Raw genomic sequence first — 20,970 nt, forward strand, 5'->3', positions numbered from 1 at the left:
ACCTGAAGCATTGGGGCCGGGGGTAACCGGGAGGACCAGAGAGAGGAGGGACCGGCTGTTGTGATCCAAAGGTGATATCCTGGCCCCCAAAGAAGAGCCTGACCTAGGGCGGGGCCCTCAGAAGGTTGGACTGGTTGATATCTCTGGCATTGGGATCCGGAAGGACCCTAGGAGGGAGGGAGGGACTTTGGTGATACATCCATGTAGGGCGACTCAGAGGGCAGAGCAAGCTCATCTTTCCCTCCCCACCCCCCACCCTCCCGGCTCTGGCACCCTTGAAACCAGCTGAATCAATTTACAGTTCAGGAGCCTAAGGGAACAGAATTGGTTTCTGCACGTGACTTGGATCTGACCCACTGGGGAAGCCCAGCGGGGAACGTCGGGGTGGCTTCTCCCCAGCTGGGTGGGAGGGGAACGAGTCCGGCGCGTGGGGCTGGGGGCTGGAGCGGGGCGCAGCGGCCCCGGAGACCCGAGACCTAGCTCCCGACCTCGGGGCCTGCGCGTCGCTGCCCCTCGGGGCGCCTGGGTGATCGGCAGTTGCTGCGCTCTAGTGGGGCTTGGGGTATCCGGGACCCGTCGCTGCCTCCCGTCGGTCGCTGTCCGCTGGGCTGCGAGGTCCCCGCGGCCCGATGACCTAGCCCCACCGCGACGGCGGCGACCTCCAGCGGGAGCCCGGGGAGGCTCGCGGTGGGTCCGGGCGACCGGGAGGGTCCCCGCGGCCTGTAGGGGGCAGTGCCGCGCCCCGGACGAGGAGGGGTGGGTCTGGGCTACCCGGGCCACACCGCGGCTGTCACTGCCAGCCCGCCCTGCCCGCCGCGCGCTTCCCGTCGGCGTTTCAGGCCCCACGGGACCCGGGGGGACGCGGAGGGGCCGGCGCGCGACGGCCGTTGGGGAGTTGGGATCCGGGAGACCCGCGTCGCCTCTCGCTCCCGCGGGGCGGCGAGACCTCAGGCGGCGCGTCCGCGTGGCCAGGGCGCCTCGGGTCGCCTGCGGCTTCCCCTGGCATCGAGCCCGAGGTGGGCGCTCCGACCCGGGGCGGGTGCCTGGCTGCCGCGTGGTGGGCGCTCCGGCCCCGGGCTGGGTGCTCTGAGCCCCGGGGGAGGCGTCCCGAGCCCCAGAACTGGGCGACCCGTTACCTTGGGATGGGTGCCCGGAGCCCGGGGTGGCCGCCCGGCCCGCGCGGGTTATTTTTGGCGCCCGCGGCGGCGCGTGTGCCGGGGCGTGTTTTTCTTCCCCAGGTGCCGGGAGCCCGGCTCCGCCGCGAGCTGACTCGCGTCTCTCTTTTCTCTCCCTGCAGGAATCCTGCGACCATTCCGCCGCCACGACTTCCATCGCGCGCGAGGCGAGCTCCAAACAAACATCACATCTAAATTAAAAAAAAAAAAAAGCGGAAGAAGCGGCCGAGGCGGCGGCGGGAGGAGGCGAGGAGGCGGCGAGGAGGAGGGGCCGCGCACGGCGGCCCGAGGCGGCGGCGGGGACGCGGGGACGCGGCTTTGTGCTGGCGGGTCGCGGGGCGCCCATGGCGGAGTGCGGCCGGGGGGGCGCCGCCGGCGGGGCCCTGCCCACCTCCCCGGGTCCGGCCCTCGGCACCAAGGGCGCCCTGAAAGCCGGAGCCGGGGAAGGCGGCGGCGGGGGAGGTCGCCTCGGCCATGGACTGGCGCGCTGTGACAGCGGCGGGGTTTCCAACGGAGACTGCAGCCTCGGCGTGTCCGGGGACGAAGCTCGGGCCAGCCCCGCCAGGGGACCGCACGGCGGGGCGCTCGCCCCGACCCCCGCCGCCTGCCCCCTTCCCCGGGAAAACAAACCGGGCGGCCTGCCCCGCCGAAGCAGCATCATCAAGGTAGGTGGGAGAAGGGCGCTCGGCGCCCACCGCAGCCGTCCTTGGGGTCCGTTTCTCCAAGAGGGAAGTGGTGCCGGGAGGAGGGGGTTGTTGGAGGAGCCCGTGGCTAACGGGAGCCGCTGGTGCACGGGTGCTTGGGATGGTGGAGCGGGGATTGGATGCAAATGCATTTGGGAAAACTGGCGAGGTGTTCCTTAATGTGCAGGGGGAGCTGTGTTCAGACATTCCCGGTTGAACTTGGGACTGTCACCTCTCCCAGGGTTGGCCTGGGATTATGGCCTGTACCTGGCAGGGCAGGACATGTTCCTCTGGGGATAGCCTTGGCTGGTAACAGACTCCCTGTATGGTTTCTATTGATGTTCAAGACAGTTAGTGATGATGTGAAGACATTTTCTTAAAAAATCCTAGGCGGTTGAACAGATTATTTAATAGGTTTCTTCTGACCTATGTATAGTGGCCTTTTGCAAACGGTTGTAGTTGGAGGCTGCAAAGTCTCTGATCACTCAGTCACACGGAGACATTGGTTCTGAACATCTATGCAGATTTCCGCTTTCTCAGGCTCAGAAGCTCTGAGAGATAACAGTTCTGCACAATTTAGTCTTTTTCTTGCTGCAGTAGGCTGGCCTTCAGTTCTGTGCAAGTTCTTTTGGGCAGTTTGCTTGGTTTTGATATCTTTTGCATTGTGATATTTAGCAGAAAAAGTCAGCAGTGGTCTTGTGTATTTTAAGCTCCAGACGTAATATTAGGAAGTCCTGAGTTTGTGGTGGCTTCATTCTTGTATTACATTTTGGTCTGCAGTGTAAAAATATTTCTCGTGACATGAAGTGAAAAAAAAAATTGATGAGCTAAGAAGAGCAGAACCTTAGGCAAGACTAGCTCGTTTTGCTCAAGTTTGGAGTAAATAAGAAAATGTTGCTTTCTGAAAAGCAAGGCGTTACCAGGACAGTGAGCAGCCGCAAAGCACATTGACAGGGCTGCACCCACCCTTCCTATGGCTGATGACTGGTGGGGAGGAGGACAGAATGGGCCACAGTGGAAAGAGTTGGCACTGGTGGTATTTGGAATTTAATTGGACCTACAGCAATCTTCTAAGTACAATGCAAGATGGTGTTATCAGCTCATACAGTAACCTAGTGAAATATACCGCCTTGCTACTCTGTGTAACAGGCAGTTGTGAAACTGCTTTTCGCTTTGTCATCTGTTTGCACAGTTTATGTCTGGGCAAGGGCACAATTGAAGGGCTTAAAGCTCAGGTGTATTCACTATCTGCAGCAGGCGTTTCGAGTTGAACTCAGGACAGTAAAATATATTTTTGTGCATACCTAGCTTTTAGTGACTCATATTTCCCTTTACTCTGTACTTTATGTTTCCATGTAAGTTGCTTTCAACTGTGCATGATAACCAATCCTATTGACAGAGTTATGTGTCAGATCTGTTTTTTATTGGTGACCAGAGATTCGTGGTGATTTTGCACGGTGGCATTCATGAAATTTGAGGGGGGGAAATTCCAGAGAGATACCAGCCTAGTTAATTTTAACTCCTTACCCCCAATTTCCTGGAGGGACATGTTTTTATATTTTAAAATAATTCAAACGTTATTGGTGTTTACAGTAGTGTAACTTAATTAAAATAGTAGGTGTTTTAATTTTACATTTTGGGGGGATTGGGAAGGGCGGTTTGCCAAATATTTCTGATATGTGGAATTGAGAACTCATCAGTAGATGTCATTTCTTCATTGGAGAGTCTTAGAAGAATGTGGGAAAATGATTAATTATTCAGAAATCACTGGGTTTTGAAATGTTAAACTTTGAAAGATTTCTTTGTCATTTTTCTTCTTGCTAATGAAGGCAGTTTGGCTTCTTATTCACAATTGTATTCCTAGATACACATTGACAGGAATATAGTAAGGCCTCACTAGATTGCTTCCTGAGTAAACAGAGGAATGATAAGGAAGTACAAGTTTTCTCTTTAAGGTCTCTTAATTTCTAAAGTGGGTTATTTTGGATTTACTCGTCGCATATAATATTCATTGACTTGCATCTCCTATGATGACTCGCTTGACTCCTTTTTCTTGCATCTATTTTCACCTTGCATTTTTCTTAAACACCCCTTACAACTATGGACGTAGTGTTTGAAGTTGATCAAGCCTGGATTTAGGAAAGAATTATGCTGTAATTAAGTAGGTAACTAGTTGGTATGTTTCCCCTTGAATTGGTATCTTGAAGAATCAAGATTTTTAGTGTGGTATTTTCTAAAAAACATAATAGCATCAAGACAACATACTAACAGAAATAAAGAGATCTTTTACTTTAACATCAACTTTTATAAAAAGCAATGACTAATGCACACACAGTTTTGTCACATGAATGGCAGACATATTTCACTTTTGTTAAAAAATAATAAAAAGCTTAGTGAACGTCCATGTAAAAAGGCAATAGTGACATCCTTCCTGGGTTTTCTTATGTTGCTTTTGAATAGAAGGGATGCATGCAGTCAGGTGATAGAGTAGTAGAGGCGGAAGTAGATTAGTAAGTAAGGTGATAATTGGGGGGCGTTAGAAGATGTCAGGAGTAAATGCTAGCTAAGGAACAGAGACCAGAATTTACGGGGTTGCATTAGCTGAAACGTCCAGCTTGTGAGCTATGCGTGTTTCTTAGCGTCCATCTTCATTACACCCTTGACAGCCCTCTCAGGTGGAGATCCTCAAATCAAAGGGAGAACTCAGCCTAAATGTGATATGCAGTGGGCAAGGGGTCTATTGCTGAGGTGCAGGACATACGCAGAAATACACTGTGGGCTGACCAGAACTGTAATCTTCGTTTAAAACCAATTCTTTTGAACTCCATCTGGTTTGTGAATGTGGTGTTGAGTAAGAAATTGTTGTCAAACTACATTTCTGCCAAAGTAGATGCACAGATCTTATCCAAAAAGAGCTCCTTGTTTTTGGTAACAGTGTTGATGAAAATTCAGAGTAAGCAGCCGTGTAGAACCTTTTGTAGAACCGTGAGAAGATCAATAAATCATGGAACTTGTCACTGTACTTTTCTACTTTTCCTTAGCTTATTGAAAATAGTGTTACACCTTTTAAATTATTTGCAAAGGCCCATGACTAGATTTTTAGGGAAGGAGCCATTATTATGTTTGTCATCTTAAGTAATCTTAGTGAATGAAAACATCACTTTCATTTTCTCTTTCAATATTTCATCTCATCACACCACTCAATACAATGCACACTCTATTTTGAAACAGTTAATTTGGTTAATTGTTCAGATAACATCCATTTTTTACAAATAGCTGAATCCGTTAAGTTGGGAGCTTGTTCTAAAAATATGAAGTAGCATTTTAGGCCTCAGATTTCTTTTTAATTTTCCAAATAAATGAAGTTAAAGTGTCTATATATTTGAATTGTTTATTTTAAACAAAACTAGTTGAATATCTTAGTTGGTACTTTTTAAAGTGTGGTATGATTTACATAAAGTAAAAATTCACCTCTGTTGGTGTTCAGTTCTTTGAGATTTGACAAACACACAGTCATGTAATTGCCACCACAATCAAGATATAGAACAGTCCATGGCCTGAAAAAATTCCCCCAGTCCCTTTGTAGTCTTCTCCCCCTCCCCCTGACCATGGCAACCTTTGATCTTAGGTATATTTTAATAGATAGGAAATATAGCTATTGCACTATTTTGGTATTTAAAAGTAAAAACAGCCACTGCCACTTATTACACACTTACTACATGCAAAACACATGAAAAGTACTTAATGTAATTTTCTGACTTGGCCCCGTAGCAATCACGTAGGCTGAAGAAAAACAGAGGTCAGAGAGGTTAAACACTTGGCCAAGGTGTTGGAGCTGGTTGATATACCCCAATTGGGTACAGCTGTACTCTGCTGCTCCCCCAATTTACACTGGCTGTTTTAAATTTTCTATATAATTAAGGTAGCCTTGGTAATTTGGAACACTGGATTTGATTTTCCTCTTTAAATGTAGGGGACATTGGAGGGGGAAAAGGACTCTCTATTTCTGCTGGCAGAAGAGGTTGACAGATAGTATAACCAGGCAGCTGTTTAATCACCTGTTGTCACTGCTTGACCAGACTCATCAGATTCACTGGGACCAGTGGTTTGACCTTGCCCAAGGTGGCAGCTCTTGTCTTTCTTAATATCATTATGGTCATTATCATAGTATCATGCTATGTAGGAGAAACACCTTCATTACCTTTATGCCAACATATATCCCTCTTTCTTGATGCTGAGCACCCAAGGTGGGCAGTAAGTGAGCTTTTTGAATTTATTATACATATTTATACAAAATAAGAAAAATGCGCGTATGGATATTATATTGGCCCATGGTTTAAATAAACTAGGCTCCTTGCAGGCAAAAGCTGGGCTGTATTTATCAGTTCTGCACAGATAACAAACACTCAGTAACTATACTTTTAATTGGATCTCAAATATACTATCTGCATTTGACTTCAGAAATTTTTTTTTAATAATTGGGAAAAGACGACTGCATGCCCAGAAAACTTGTGGGCCTATCATAAATATTAAACAAACAGTAACAGGACCACAAAGTGAATTTGTCTGGATTGATAGGAGCCTGGATCGTCGAGGTCAGAAAATTCTAATGACCAATCAGCAACTCTCAACTTCACTTTGTACTAATGCACTTGGGGCCACACAGGATAACTGTTGAAAGGCCAGGGTCTGGTTGCATCTCTCAGCCACACAGAGAGCTTCGGTCACAATTCAGAGTTCAGTTTTCAAAAGTACTCGGAGGATATGAATGTTCATACCCGAAAAAATACTTGTTCCCTTTTGCTTTTTCCCTTTCTAGTCTCCCAGCCTTTCCTCTAAACAGTTACATTTGACTTGTGTTGTTTTTCATCAAATCCAAATAGACAACCAACAGGAAATTATTATTTTTTTTATTGCTGATCTCGGCCACTCAGCTATTTTCTTAGAATGCTCTCTCCCAGGATCTGTTTGGTTCCTTTTATAGTTCTGTGCGCTCTGCAAGGGGTCTAAACTAGACTGTTCTTTTATTCTTTTCCTTTCTTGTTTTAATGCTTAAGTTAACCATGCATCAGTATTGAACAAAGTAGGGCAATGTAACTTACAACCTAAATGCAGATGTAACTGAAGTGTGAACGTTCATATTTTCTCTTCAGACTTTGTTTTATTCATGTATGTCCAAGAACAGATACTCTGTTCCTTATTAATTTTTGGTTGTCATTACTTACTCACGTACCAGACCCCTGGATTAATTTAGCTACCTTTTTATTTTATATTATTAGGGTTCTGTAGTTCAGGGGATATTCAATTATTTTTACCCGTGGGCCACAGGATCTGAAACTGTGTTCCTGCTGATAATAATGATGAATTGAGAGGGTTGTGCTTGGCATAAGAGTATTAGTAGTGACTCAAATTCAAGTCAGAGCCCCCAGGGAAGTCTCAGCAGTACCTGTTTTCCTTGTGTCAGAATAATTCTATAGCTTCAGGGTGCGCAAAGTGTATAACTGATGAAACTGAACACCAGTGACAATTGTGCGAATGGTCCAGCTCGCAGGCTAGACACTTGGCACCCGCCTATTCCAAGTGGCAGAGGAGGGCAGGTGGCTAGGTGCCCTGCTGGTCATCAGTGCTTGGTCACATGGCAGGAATAATTAGGCAAAATGTATCCTAACTAATAAACTCAGCTGGGCTGTACTCTGGGGTCTTAGCCGCACTCAGCCCACATGTTACCTGTCTGCATTAGTCAGGAGGCAGAAGACTGGTGGGGAAAAACAGAGGATGTGGAGTTAGGAGCTTGGATCAGAGTCTGGCTCCCTCTTCCTTTCTGCGTGGCCTTGGGCAAGATATTTAAGTCTGTGCCCCATCTCTGAAACAGAGAGTAAAATCCTGCCTCAGCGCATTTTGTGAGGATGAAATGAGATGATACGAGTGAAATATTCAGAGCAGTGTGTGGCCCATGATAAACTCAATAAGCAGTACCTATTGCGTTTTGTATTTTTTCTCCAGTTTCTCTTATTTAGAGTTCACCTGAGATGAGCAAACTCACTTGGCTCCGTTCGAGTTGGAGATCATGAACATTGCCATGCCCGCTTTGGAAGCTTTGTCTTTTGAAATATGCAGAAGGTACCCAGAGAAATTTCCCAGACATATTCTAAAGATGCTTTCAAGAATTATTTGTTTCGGTGTCTTTCTAAATCTGAAGCCTCCAACAACCGTACACATATCTAAATAGCCTCAGCGAAATGGTCAAAGGCTGTTGACCGTCAGTCTCGTTAAGCCCAGCAAGTGCCCATGTGTCTTGATTTGCCCAGGCAATCCAGATTTATACCTTTCCTCCTGACAAGATTATTAATAGCGCCTTCTTTCACTCTCAAAGGCATCCTGGTTTGGATGATAAATTATATGGCCACCCTACTTATCTGCTTTTTACAAACTCTGTTACAGCCGGTGTGGGAACTCCAGGAGACTGCTATCTATGCCTAAATTTAGCCTTTATTTCTTCCTTTTCTCAGCTTCCAATGCTTTCCTCCTCTCTCAGTCACCTTCAAGGTCTTCCTCAGTTAACCACCTCTCAGGAGGAATTGTTTCTTTCTCTGCCTTCCAGCCACCACACTCTGCTTGTGTCTCTGTACAGCCCCATTTCCTTCTGCCACATAGGTAACTTATCTGATCCTTATTCACCTTGAGTTTATGGAAACACCCAGTTTAATGTCTTGCAGAAAGCATGTATGTAAGTAGGTACTTGTTGAATAAATGTGCAATGGATGAATAAGAGGGCATGAATGATACAATTTATTTTAGGAGTTCGATGATGTTATTTAGACTTAACTCCCCCTGGTTTTGATTGGAATTTAAAACTCAATGGACTGTGAACTTCAAAGAAGAAATTTATTTCATGTACATAATTTTGGAAACAATCAAAGGGAAGGAAATACCTTCATTTAAAGTTGGATCCAGTAATTTGGTTGGTTCCAGAATTGTTTTGCAAGATGTTAATATAAATGATCTGTTCCCTTTGGTGCCCCTGAAATAAGAGTAGACCTTTGAAAATTTCTTTTGATTTATGTTCTATCAAAGTTTAAAAAGCATGGCAAGAGGCCTTTACTGTTTGTTAACACATTTCGTACCGCTCAGGAGTTTTCTCGTGTTTCATGCGCCATCTGTTAAGGACCGCTCACGAGTGTTCTCGTTTTTCACGCCCTTGGAAAAAGGAGCGAATCTAGATACTTATGTAAATTTTGTTTGGTCCCTCTTCATAGAGGAAAATGTTTTACGCAGTACCATACGTTAAAAAAGTACTAGGAACTTTAATTGTTCAATTGTTTTTGTAAATAAAAATGTTATAATTATTGAAAAACAACACCTAAAGTGCATTATGATGATTTAAATAACATGCAGTTTGCCCAAAAACGTGCGGTCCCTGGCGTATGTCTTAGAGATTTCTATGGGGTACGCAATGTGTTAAAGCATTTAATCTATTTTCTAGTATTCGGTTTCTTTAAGTGATTGCAGTTTTTGCTTGTTTTGTTTTCTTTTTAAGGAACTGAATTACTTAAACTTTCATTGTCATTAATATTGGATTGTCAAAAGATATTCATTGGGAGTGCTTTAGAATCTTGTCTATAATAATAAAAGGGTAATATGCTAATTAGACTGGACATCTTCCAGACGTCCTTTCGGACGTCCTTCCTGATGAAACCAGGGCTGGAGGGAAGCTAGTCTGGGCCCCAAGTGCCGGAGGGAAGCCGGTGCCGGCAGCTGGGGGAAGAAAGGCATACTCTTGCACGAATTTTTGTGCATCGGGCCTCTAGTCCTATCTAATAAAAGAGAAAAAATGGTAATTGGCGTACGACGATACCCTTTTCATTGGCTAATCAGGGCTATATGCAAATTAACTGCCAACTAAGATTGGCAGTTAACTGCCAACAAGATGGCGGTTAATTTGCATATGTAGGCACAATGCAGGGAGGCGAAAGGGAAAGCAGGAAGAAGCCCCCTGCCACTGATAGTGATCGGAAACCCAGGGGGGAGCTAAGAGCTGGGGGGCAGTGCAAAGGCAGTCAAGGGGCCGATCCGGTGATTGGTGATCGGAGGGTGATGAGGGTCAACTCCTCTGGCCGAGGCATCAGGCCTGGGTGGGGGGGCGGAGCCAGGGATTGGGGGATATGATGGTCCCCTTGCCCAGGCTTGAAGCCTGGGTCAGAGGCGTCAGGCTTGGGCGGGGGGTGGAGCAAGCGATCAGAGGGAGATGGGGGTCCCCTGCCAGGCATGATTCCTGGGCCAGAGGCCTCAGGCCTGGGCGGGGGCCAGAGCCAGTGATCAGGGGGAGATGGGGGTCCCCTGTCCAAGCCTGACACCTCTGGCGGAGGCATCAGGCCTGGGCAAGGGGCCGATCAGGCGATCAGAGGGTGATGGGGGTCTACGCCTCTGGCCGAGGCATCAGGCCTGGGCAAGGGGCAGAACCAGTGATGGGGGGAAATGAGGGTCCCCTGCCCAGGCCTGACGCCTGGGCCAAAGGCATCAGGCCTGGGCTGGGGGCAGAACCAGTGATGGTGGGAAATGAGGGTCCCCTGCCCAGGCCTGACGCCTCTGTCAGAGGCGTCAGGCCTGGGCAAGGGGCCGATCCTGCGATTGGAGGGTGATGGGGGTCAACGCCTGAGGGCTCCCAGTATGTGAGAGGGGGCAGGCTGGGCTGAGGGACACTCCCCCCCCCCCCCACACACACCCAGTGCACGAATTTCGTGCACCGGGCCCCTAGTTAATAATAAAAAAGAAAATAAATAAGGAATATAGGTGGAGTTGCAGAAGTAGGATCTTTAATCCCTAAGCACATTTTGCAATGTAATGGTAGAAATTCTACCTCTTATTACAATTTAAGGATTGGGTGTGGAAGAGTTACTAAGAAATGCTTTGTTTGCATCATCTCATGCAAGTCTCACCACAGTCTTGCAGGAGCCATCATCATTCCCTTTTTACAGACAAGGAAACCCACTCTTCAAGGTTTGGGTATTTCCAAGCAAGGTCACAGAGCTTGTAGGAGGCAGAGCCAGCATTCAGACCACGTTTAACTTGAAAGCCCACACTTTGAACTGCTCCATTACCTCTTTCTACTTCATCTTGTGAAATGTATCTCTGACTTTTTCCTTTTTCTCCTACTTGCTCAAGCCATTCTGGTTCCTTGATCTTAGCAGTTTCTACCAGTCCTAAAATAGATGACTGAATTTTAATTAGGAAAAGTTAGCCTTTTGCGGCTGAATCTTGGGATGAAGCCAACATGTTCCTAATCAACAAAAACCCATTTTGTCCTTTACCTCTCCACTCTTATTTGATTGATTTGAAAACTTTTTAGGAGGGGTGGGGTCATTTTCCATTTTTGTTTCTTTTTTAGCAAAAACTTGATTTACAGTTATATACATTTTAGGTTCCTAGAAGCTAAAACAGATAATAGTAACTATTTGTTTTTAGGTGAGCTTTTACATGTAACATCCATCATTATTGTTTTGGAATTATAAAGTAATTATCCTATATAATAATCCTATCTAATAAAAGGCTAATATGCAAATTGACCAAATGGCCGAATGACCGGTCGCTATGATGCAGGAGCTGCCCCTTGGTAGTCAGTGTGCTCCCACAGGAGGAGCGCTGCTCAGCCAGAAGCCAGGCTCACTGCTGGCAAGCACAGCGGTGGTGGCAGGAGCCTCTCCTGCCTCTGCAGCCTCTCCTGCCTGCGCAGCAGCGCTAAGCCATCAGTCATATATCCCCCAAGGGCTCCCGGACTGCGAGCGGGCGCAGGCCGGGCTGAGGGACCCCCCCCTGAATGCACAAATTTCTTGCACCGGGCCTCTAGTAACATTATAAAATATGTTAATACTTACAACAGGTTACTATGAAATTCGTATTCAAGTATCTTCTTGGATTATAGTAAGAAACTGATTTGGAAATAGCAGATATTAACAACACCCCAGAAACTAAGCAGCTGGATTTAACAGTGATTAATAATGTAAATTCTGGGATTTTTAGAAGTGAAAGGGATCATGTAAAATTCTTTTGTAATTAGATATACACAAGGCCATACTGATTAGTACATTTAGCTCCTAGCTATGGTTGAGTTCATTTATTTGCATATTAGCGTAACAGAATTGAAAAAAATAGTTATGTAATACTGCAGTATATGAGTATTAATAGAATAAGATGTGGTCTTCTAAACAGCTATATTTGAGATCTTGTTTTTTGCTATAGATAGCTGTATGTGTACATGTGCTATACTTGTGCATTCATATACTCTGAAGACTCTGTTTATAAATAGTAAAGATTAAAACCAAATCAAATAATGTAGTGGAAGGTTGACACAGGTCCTGTCTCGTAAGACTGATGGGTAGCAGGTGTCTCCTCTCTAAATTGAAAATGCCCAGGAAGGGCTAGGCTGCTTTTTATGAGCATTGCTGATGAAGCCTCTGTTGCTCTCAACCAATTAGTGTGGCCACAGAGGGATAAGTGACCTCGTTTGCAGCTACCATTAGAATCACAGCTGTATGATTCTTTCCATATGGTTTCCTGATACCTTTTATTTTCCATCTTCCTTCTAAGCTCTGATGTCCTGTGGACATAGTAGATGCAATTTTTCATATAGTTAATATGGCTTAATGTTTATTCTTGAAGGAAATACAGCAAATAGCTTGGGTTTCTTTCCATTAATCCTTGCTAATAGATAATATTAGATACTAGTAGAATTTTTCAGGTGTTTTCATATTAGAATTAATAGAATTCCTGATCTAATACCAGTTTTTAGGATGTGTTTATTTTTGGAACTTTTGATGATTTGTTGAAAGAGATCTGTATGCTACTACAAAGCTATCTCTGGTTTGTGTATATTCCCAGAGATGTTTTTCTATATGTAAAAAATAATATTAGAATTGCTCTGTCATAGAATTTGTGTATATTGAGCTTTAGTAAGTATTATCATGTGATTTTTCTAACTGGTTAAAACAGTTTACACAGCCACCTGGTTATATGAGTTCTAGTTGCTCTAATACTTACTAATACTTCGTGTTGTTTTTAATTGTAACCATTTGTGATGGTTATGTACTGATACCTTACTGTGGCTTTTAGGTTGCATTGCTCTGAAGATTAATGATATTGAGCACTTTTCATATGTTTTCTTGATCACTTGGATATTCTTCTTTGTAAAATGCCTGTTCAAATCTTTTGCACATTATTAAAAAATATATATTTTTATTGATTTCAGAGAGGAAGGGAAAGGGAGAGAGAGCTAGAAACATCAATGATAAGAGAGAATCATTGATTGGCCGCCTCTTGCAAGGCCCCCGCTACAGATCAATCCGGCAACCCAGGCATGTGCCCTGACCAGGAATCGAACCGTGACCTCCTGGTTTATAGGTCGACGCTCAACCACTGAGCCAAACTGGCCGGGCTCTTTTGCCCATTTTAAATAGTTGGGTTTTTATTTATTTTAAATTGATTTGTAGGACTTATTTAAATTTTCTGGTATGTTAAATGACATCTTTTAATGACCAAAAATTCTTAATTTTAGTGAAGTCTAATTATCAGCAATTCTTTTATGGTCTCTCATATTGTATGATTTACATGAAGTTCAAAAACAGGCCAACTAATGAAACTTTGACAGACACGTGAAACACCTTTTTGCTGCATTGGAGCACCTGTGCCGTGGTGAGACCTGACTGAGTACTGAGCCGAGTGATGGAGTGGGTAGAGAGAGGCACTGCTGGCTGGAGTAGCATGGACAGTGTTTTTCCTGGACTATACTGAAAACTCATAGGAGCTAGACCCAGGTGGGAAGTGGACACAGTAATGAAGGATGTCTTGGTCATTGAAGTCATCTTACACTGTTGTGATTCTGCTGGGAGTTTTTATGATTTGTTTTGGTGTAATTTTTGAGAGATTTAATCCTTGCAAGTGCTCTCGAAGGGTTTAATATTAAAAAGTGTGCTGCTCATACAAAACTTTGAGAACACTCATTTGTGGAGCACCTGTTCTCTGCATGACAGCTTTCTAGATAGTGCTTTTTGGTCTCAAAAGCAGTTAAAAACAGAAACCAGTTATCCAGGTCTGTAGACAAAAGCAAGAGTTATTTGATTACTGCTGACTAGCAGTCTCCCTCGGGTCCCAGGGGGTCAGTATAGCGCTGTTAGCCCTACTCAGCACTCACCTTGTGGGGAAAACCGCAAGTCTTCAAATAGGGCATTTCAGGACACACTGGAATTGCCTGGATTCGAACACTTACTAATGTGCACATCCACTCCAGGCTAATTAAATCAGAATTCCCAAGGGTTTCTTAACCCTCAGAGTTTAAAGTGTAGCCAGGATCAATAACAGCTATGAAGCCTTTCTCACATGGTGGATCTTTGACTGCCCCTTCAGCTCTGTTAAATAACATGGAACAAGCAGTTTCAGAATCCTGCACGTGACAGTTGGTGATCCTGTGGCTGATGGGGTGGTGCAGGGGGTTGGGTTTAAACCTTTAGGTGCCTCAGTGGGACTTTTCCTTCAAGGTGTAGCTGAGTTACCTTTTTCTAAGGGGATAGAAAATACTGATGGAGAGGGAAAATGTCACAGTCAAATTTGGAGAAACAGATTTTATATGTGAAAATGATGGTCTGCCCTGTGTATTAATCATTGTATCATAAGAATGTGTTTTTGATCCAGGTAAAGGAATATGTCGTGCCAGTTATCAAAAAGGCCCTGGGTTTGTAATCCTGAGCCTTAATCTACCTGTGCAGTCACTATCTCCTGGTCCATCTCTACGCTCTTTGCCATCCCTGTTAGAGAAAAGACATCTGTCTGCCCCTCACATTATACATCCTGGAGGGAGAACGTTCCCAGGAGGAGTATATTATAGAAAGAACTAATTTTACTGAGGCATGAGCACACTTTCTAGAAAGAGGTGATTGTACATTTCAAACTTGGCTGAATTGAGTCCCCACATTTCTTTTAACCACCTCATCTGTGCTCAGGTGGCAGCATGTAGCAGAAATGCTATTTACTCATAGAAGATTATAAATCGACACTTGCCAGACACACATCTCTTTGTACAAGTAATTTATGCTGGGAGGAAGAGGACCAACGCATGATGTATCAGTGCACCACTCTTTGGTGGGCTGACAGTCTGGGTTGGTATGCCATGACCTTTGGGTGAGTGAATGTCTACTTTCTGAATGCTGTACAGCATTTTCCTCTTGCCACACAGACCTTTGCGGTCAGGAGGAATGACCATTGAATTCCCAAAGCATCTATAAAAGTATTTTATTGGCTGCAAAGCAATGCCATGAAAATATCAGTGTTGCTTATTTCTAGTCTTAGATATTTGGTGTGTACTCTTTTCTCCTCAACTTGGTTGCTCTGTTATCAGATCATCAATGTTCACATTTATTCTTTCAGGTCAATTTTTTTTCCCTCTTCCAAATTAACATGGGGGGGGGGCGGGGGTTCTTCCAGCAGAGAAGCTTGTCCATTTATTCTAGGTTGGTGCCAAGGAAGGGACATGATCTGCTGGGCAGGCTGCATCTGGAGACTCTGGTCTCTAGAGACTGAAGGAGTACCCACATTTTATCAGCAGGAAGTGTCCTTAATCTTATTGGGACCCATATGTTAATACATAATCTTAATAGGTAGTTTAATTAATTGATTTATCATTGTGAGGCATGGTGGAAATGAATTTTAATATTCTTTAGGGGAGAAATTCTGCATCATTTTGTGAAAATTTAGTACTTAGTGATAGGGACCAAGCAAAGAATCAGAGAGGTTTCCTTTTCCATGGCATAATTAGCCAGATCTTCTTCCCCATCTTTGTTAGGGAAGAAAGTATTGTTGAAAAATATTTTTAAATAGGTAAATAGCCCTTGTCCTAGATAATAGCTGCCACTGATGAATGCTCCTCTGAGGGGTCTAGCAGCAAGAAAGTTAAACAAAGTGGTAGAAATAGGACACACAGTGTTCCATGGGCACCTTGCTTAGAAGTAGACAGGCAGTGTCCTCTCTGTGGCAGTGTCCTGATCTCAGCGCATTTATACAGCTAGTCTCCTCATTACTGGTTTCAAGGTGACAAGGAGGAAGGCGGCTTAGGAGATGTCACCACAGTAACAGGGCATGAAAAAGCACCTGTTCCCAGATAGAATTTGGCAACTCTCAGGCCTGCCATTCCTAGGAACACCAGGGGCCATTTGACCCATAAATTATGCCGCAAAAGAGCTCATTCAACACTTCCCACATCAAGCTACAGGTAGAAAATGACATAATACAGCTGACATGGAAGAGAGTGCTTGTGCCTAGAGTCCTCACCTATGGCGAGGGTAGGGATGGAAGGTGTGAGGTTGCGGGGATCAGTATCCTGGCCAGTTTGTAATCCACTGGGGCACACTGATTAGGAGGCTGTGCTTTAAAGGTGGTGGAGAGGAGAGCAGAGGTGTAAGGAAAGGTACAGTTGCTTTGGAGTACTCTGCATCTCTTGCTGTTGAGGTGATGCCTTCCATAACACAATTCCAGTGGCAAATTCACTTTAGCGGAAGCTTGGCCCCAAGACATGCCATGGAGCTGTTGCCACTGTGCAAACAACAGCACACAAAAGTCAGCCTGGCATATGGATGTGAGAACCGAACAGAATAGAACATCTCAAGAGTGAGGGGTACAGTCGAGCACTACATTCACGGAGGGCCGATTTCCTATGTAGAGAGGACTGTTAATCTAGCCTTAGGCTTTTCTGCTGTATCTGAACAGAGCAGACTAGTGGGGCCATGTTTAAAACCAATAACAAAAAAGTCCCGAGTAGGCAGGGAGGCCGACTTCCCGGAGTTTCTCTGCAGTGGTTCAAACCCGAGATGTGGACTCCAGTTCCAGTGGTCAGGGAGCTGGCCTGTGGAGACCGGAAGCTGCAAGTCAAGAGTTTTGGGTTCTGATTTAGGGTTTGTGCCTCTGCTTGATGGAAATGTTAAATTTTGAGAGGTCACTGCTTTCTCCTCTTTTTGATGTAAGAAGTACATGAATGCTTGTCTGCCATATTTCTTATATCTCTTGGGCATGGGGGTGAGTACTTTTTGCATAACCAATATGGTAAGTGAAACTTACATAGATCTTGGGCTGATCTGTTTGTCTAAATGATTCAGTTTCTGCTATTTTACTGTTGATTTGATTCTTTACATGAGAAAGATCTGTGCTGTTCCTGCAAGGTTGCTCATAAATCTGTTAAATTACTCCCTGTCTTCTCCAAAGAACCCTAACAAAAAAACGGTCTTATTTTAAAGGTCACATTTAATACTTTCCCCTTCTTTTAGCATTCATAATTGAAAATGTTGTTTTCAGTACGCCCTGCTCCACCTTATTTGAATATCATGCTTTGGTTTCATATTTTTATTCGGTACCCTCCGGCTTTGATATGCTGAACCCAAGCCCTGCACATTCTCCCACAGCCCACAGTTTTTATTGTTTCTCAGCATTGTGAGCTGGTCGGTTGGCATGATTGTTTTAGTTACCACTAGGATAGAGCCACCGAGGTCTTACTCTCAGCACCTTGAAAGGTTCTGTTAGGTGGACTTTGGTATTAAAGCAGATAACCTTCATTTTCTCCTGGACCAAGGTAGAAATTCAGAAAAGAATTCAGGAAGTCTCTTAAGGAAATAATAATTTACATATCATTATTTGTGTAGTCTTAATATTTTTTCAGTGACTTGAAAAAGGTAACATTTAATGAAATCACTTTTTTCCCCCCATAGGATATTTAGTGGGAGACAGATCTGAACTTTATATCTAGCTTGTATTTTGACTTGTAAGAATATTGATTAAACTCTTTATAGCTTACTGTATTCTCTGTCAATTGAAATAAAGCTATATGTTGATCTACTCATTTTATTAGGATAATGATCCTCATGTTTCGAAAGCAGTTTAAAACTCCTAAACCAAGGTGTAATGAAAACATAAGATGGTGGTAACAATACTCATAACCAAAAAAAGTTTCTTTGTATGCTAATCATGCATCATATTTACATAGTTCTTTAATCTCTACCAGGGACCTTTAACAACTAAGTTTACTCTCATAGCTATTTTGTTCTGTAGGCAACATCGGTGGCCCCATTTTATAGGTGAAAAGGTTGAGGGCCACGTGTACAAAATTACATACGGTCACACAAAACATTAGCAAGGTGGAACTCTGGAACCAGACCTCCTGTCACTCTCCCTGCTCCTCAGGTATCTTCACACATTTTATACGTGTAAATTGGGACGGTGGCACTTCATTCTTCACCCACTTAATTAACGAGACACAAAAATAGAAACCCAGCATCATCAAAGGGTAATCTTAGGGCAGTACTCGTTTGAGGTGGTGAAGTGTTTAGCTAGTTGAGAAACCCAAGAATTGTTTTTCTGCTGTGAAAGGACTGATGTTTAATGCCTTGAACATTCGCCTCTGGCCTACTATTACTTAGGAAAATTAACTGCTTTGCTGCTTACCCTGATAAGGCAGACCATCTGCATGTCCTTGAAGTTTAAAAAAATTGTATTTTTGCACTAAATTTATTTAGCAAGTCAGACATATTTGTCATTCCAAGAAAGCAACAGTATTGCTGCCTGCCATTCTGGGGCCACCTGTTGCTTGCAAGGTGCTGCTCCGGATGACTAAGGACCCTTCAGAATGTGGGGGCTGTGTCGAGCCAGCTGTGCTGGGGCAGTCCTTTCACCATGGCCATGTGGCTCAGGGTGAAGCTGGGGCTGCTGAGCACAGGGTCACAGACTCCTCCTCTGAGCCAGGGAGCTTTCCAAGTCTGCATCCCTGACTCTGGAAATCTGTGGACGTGCATCCTGTCACTTCCTCTCACCATTCTTAGCATATGGTTTTATCTCTTGCTTCTGTTTTTTTTTTTAAATATATTCTTATTGATTTCAGAGAGGAAGGGAGAGGGAGAGAGAGATAGAAAAATCAATGATGAGAGAGAATCATTGATTGGCTGCCTCCTGCATACCCCACACTGGGAATTAAGCCCATAACCCGGGCATGTGCCCTGACCAGGAATGGAACCTAGACCTCCTGGTTCATAGGTAGATGCTCAACCACTGAGCCATGCCAGCCGGGCTATCTTCTGCTTCTTAGAGAAACCTCAGCCTTTGCCTTGAGACATGTCAACCAGTCCACTGTCCCTGTGCTTCAGATCCCATCCTCGCCCTCCTGTATCTTTAACTGCTACTTCTGTGCATATGTCTCTCCCATCATCATATAAGCATGCTCAGGTTCCTAAAAAACAAGAAAGATAGCAGTAACCTTTCGTCCTTCCTCTTCAGCTCTCTCTTCAGCTGTATCTTGAGAGCGGCAGTGATCTGCTCCTTTCCTTTCCTTATATTTTCTCTTCCACCTTCTCCCACCACAAAGGTCATCAGGGCTCACCGTGCCAGAGAGTTAGTAAGCCTTCTTCCCTTATTCCAGGCCTGATCTTGGGCAGCTTTTCCAGAGCCATAGCTGCAGTTAACTAGGCATTCACTGATGAGTCTTAAATGGATGTCTCCAGCTCAGATTTGCCCTCTGAGTCCAAGAGACAGCTGTCTACTCAGCATTCCTCTAGCATGTCACTGCACATTCCACTGCAGTGTGTTCAAATCCAACCTTCCCCTTCTTATCCGGCTCCCACCCTCCATCTGGTCCTTTTCTGGAGCTATTTAGCTTGGCACATGGCACCATCCATTCTGCTTTCTTTCCGGTCAAAGAATCAGTTGGACTGAAAGAGAGAGTATTTCTTTTAAAGGAGTTGGGAAGCTTAGGAAATTATTGCAAGCTCTTCTTTCATTAGAAAAATGTTTGCACTTATTTTTTTTTTTAAAAGAGGTCAGTTCTGATATACGTTGCTATTAAAATTAGGTAAGTACATGATTTCTATAGCAAGAGCATGGGCTGACTTGAATTAAAATGATTTAACTCTTTAAGTATAGTGGTTTAGAGGGAATTGTACAAGTAAGGAGGTATTCATATGTCTCTCTCCTCAACTTCCACTAATGTTTCAGAGTCTCTTATTAATTGCCATGCATTGGTTCACTTAAAATTGCAAAGCAAAATTTAATTGGTACCTGGCTGAAAAACATTTGCTTCTTATAGGGAAAATGTTAGGGAAAGCCACGTTTGTGAGCCAGAGAGGGATAATTTTTAAACATTTTGAAAAAGGGTAATGTCTACATGAAGAATTTGTTTTCTTCTAAGCTTTCAGTTTGAAGTCTAATCAGCTTTTAGACTAGGACAGTAGTTCTTACTCTGGGATCTGTGGTTTATAATATTTTCCTCATTGATTTCTTTCCTGTTGTTTTGGAATATTTCTGTGAAAAAATTATTTTTTATGCCAAGTATATTCCTTAGCCGTCTTGCTAAAGGTGAGTATCAGGTGCGATGGAGTGATAGCATGCATGGTATGGAAGTCACTTTTGGAGCGACCTTCATGTTACGGAATTTAGTTCCCCTTTGACAGGCGCTAAAGCAGGCCCGTTGTGTCTCATGGTCACGGATAGCCAGCTCTTCCTATATTGGAAAATGCTAAAGGCAGCAAAGTACATTGGAGCTCCAGCCCTTTCATTTTACTTTTGTCACTGAATGTGGTGAGACACAAAACCCCTATATGCTTGTACAGCAAGGTCCTTGCCAATGAAAGTGTAGACTCAGTAGCGTTCTGGTCTGCCCAGTAGCGAGTTCTCAAGCTGTGTGCAAGGCCAGAGCTGTGACGTGTGAGGCTGTGTATCATACATCCAGGTGGGAGATGCCAGAGACCCGGGGACGCTTTATTTCTGGCACGCGGTCAGGTTGGTTCTGTGGCTGAGTGTGGAAGGAAAGAGTTGAAGGCGTTTATTTAACATGGCACTGCACACTCAAGCTTGCTGACATTTCTTCTAATATTTTAAAGCACGTTTTGGCAGGATAAGTCCTTTCAGCCTGCACCTGGGTGAGCTGTTGAAATTCATCACAACCGCCCGATGGTTTTCATCTGTTGTGTGTGCATTTTCAGAGACTTCATCTTTTGTGATCTCTTTTTGCAAAGTGGAGTGGCCACTGCTGTCTTTGAAACACAGAACTGTGAGGGGAAGAAAACCCCGATCCCTTCTTCTGGATGGGGGCAGCT

General features: G+C 44.3%; 1 protein-coding gene across 1 annotated transcript in view; it reads left to right on the forward strand.

The window, feature by feature from the left end:
- Positions 1-1,371: 1,371 nt before the first annotated feature.
- PLCL2 (phospholipase C like 2) overlaps positions 1,372-20,970 on the forward strand; it is a 166,840-nt gene continuing 147,241 nt past the window's right edge. Inside the window, exon 1 of the mRNA XM_059664046.1 lies at positions 1,372-1,840. Within this exon, the coding sequence (XP_059520029.1) occupies positions 1,520-1,840 (321 nt within the window). The 5' untranslated portion in view covers positions 1,372-1,519. The remainder of the gene's footprint in view (positions 1,841-20,970) is intronic.

The sequence above is a fragment of the Myotis daubentonii genome, chromosome 14 (assembly GCF_963259705.1).
Source record: "Myotis daubentonii chromosome 14, mMyoDau2.1, whole genome shotgun sequence".
NCBI lineage: Eukaryota > Metazoa > Chordata > Mammalia > Chiroptera > Vespertilionidae > Myotis > Myotis daubentonii.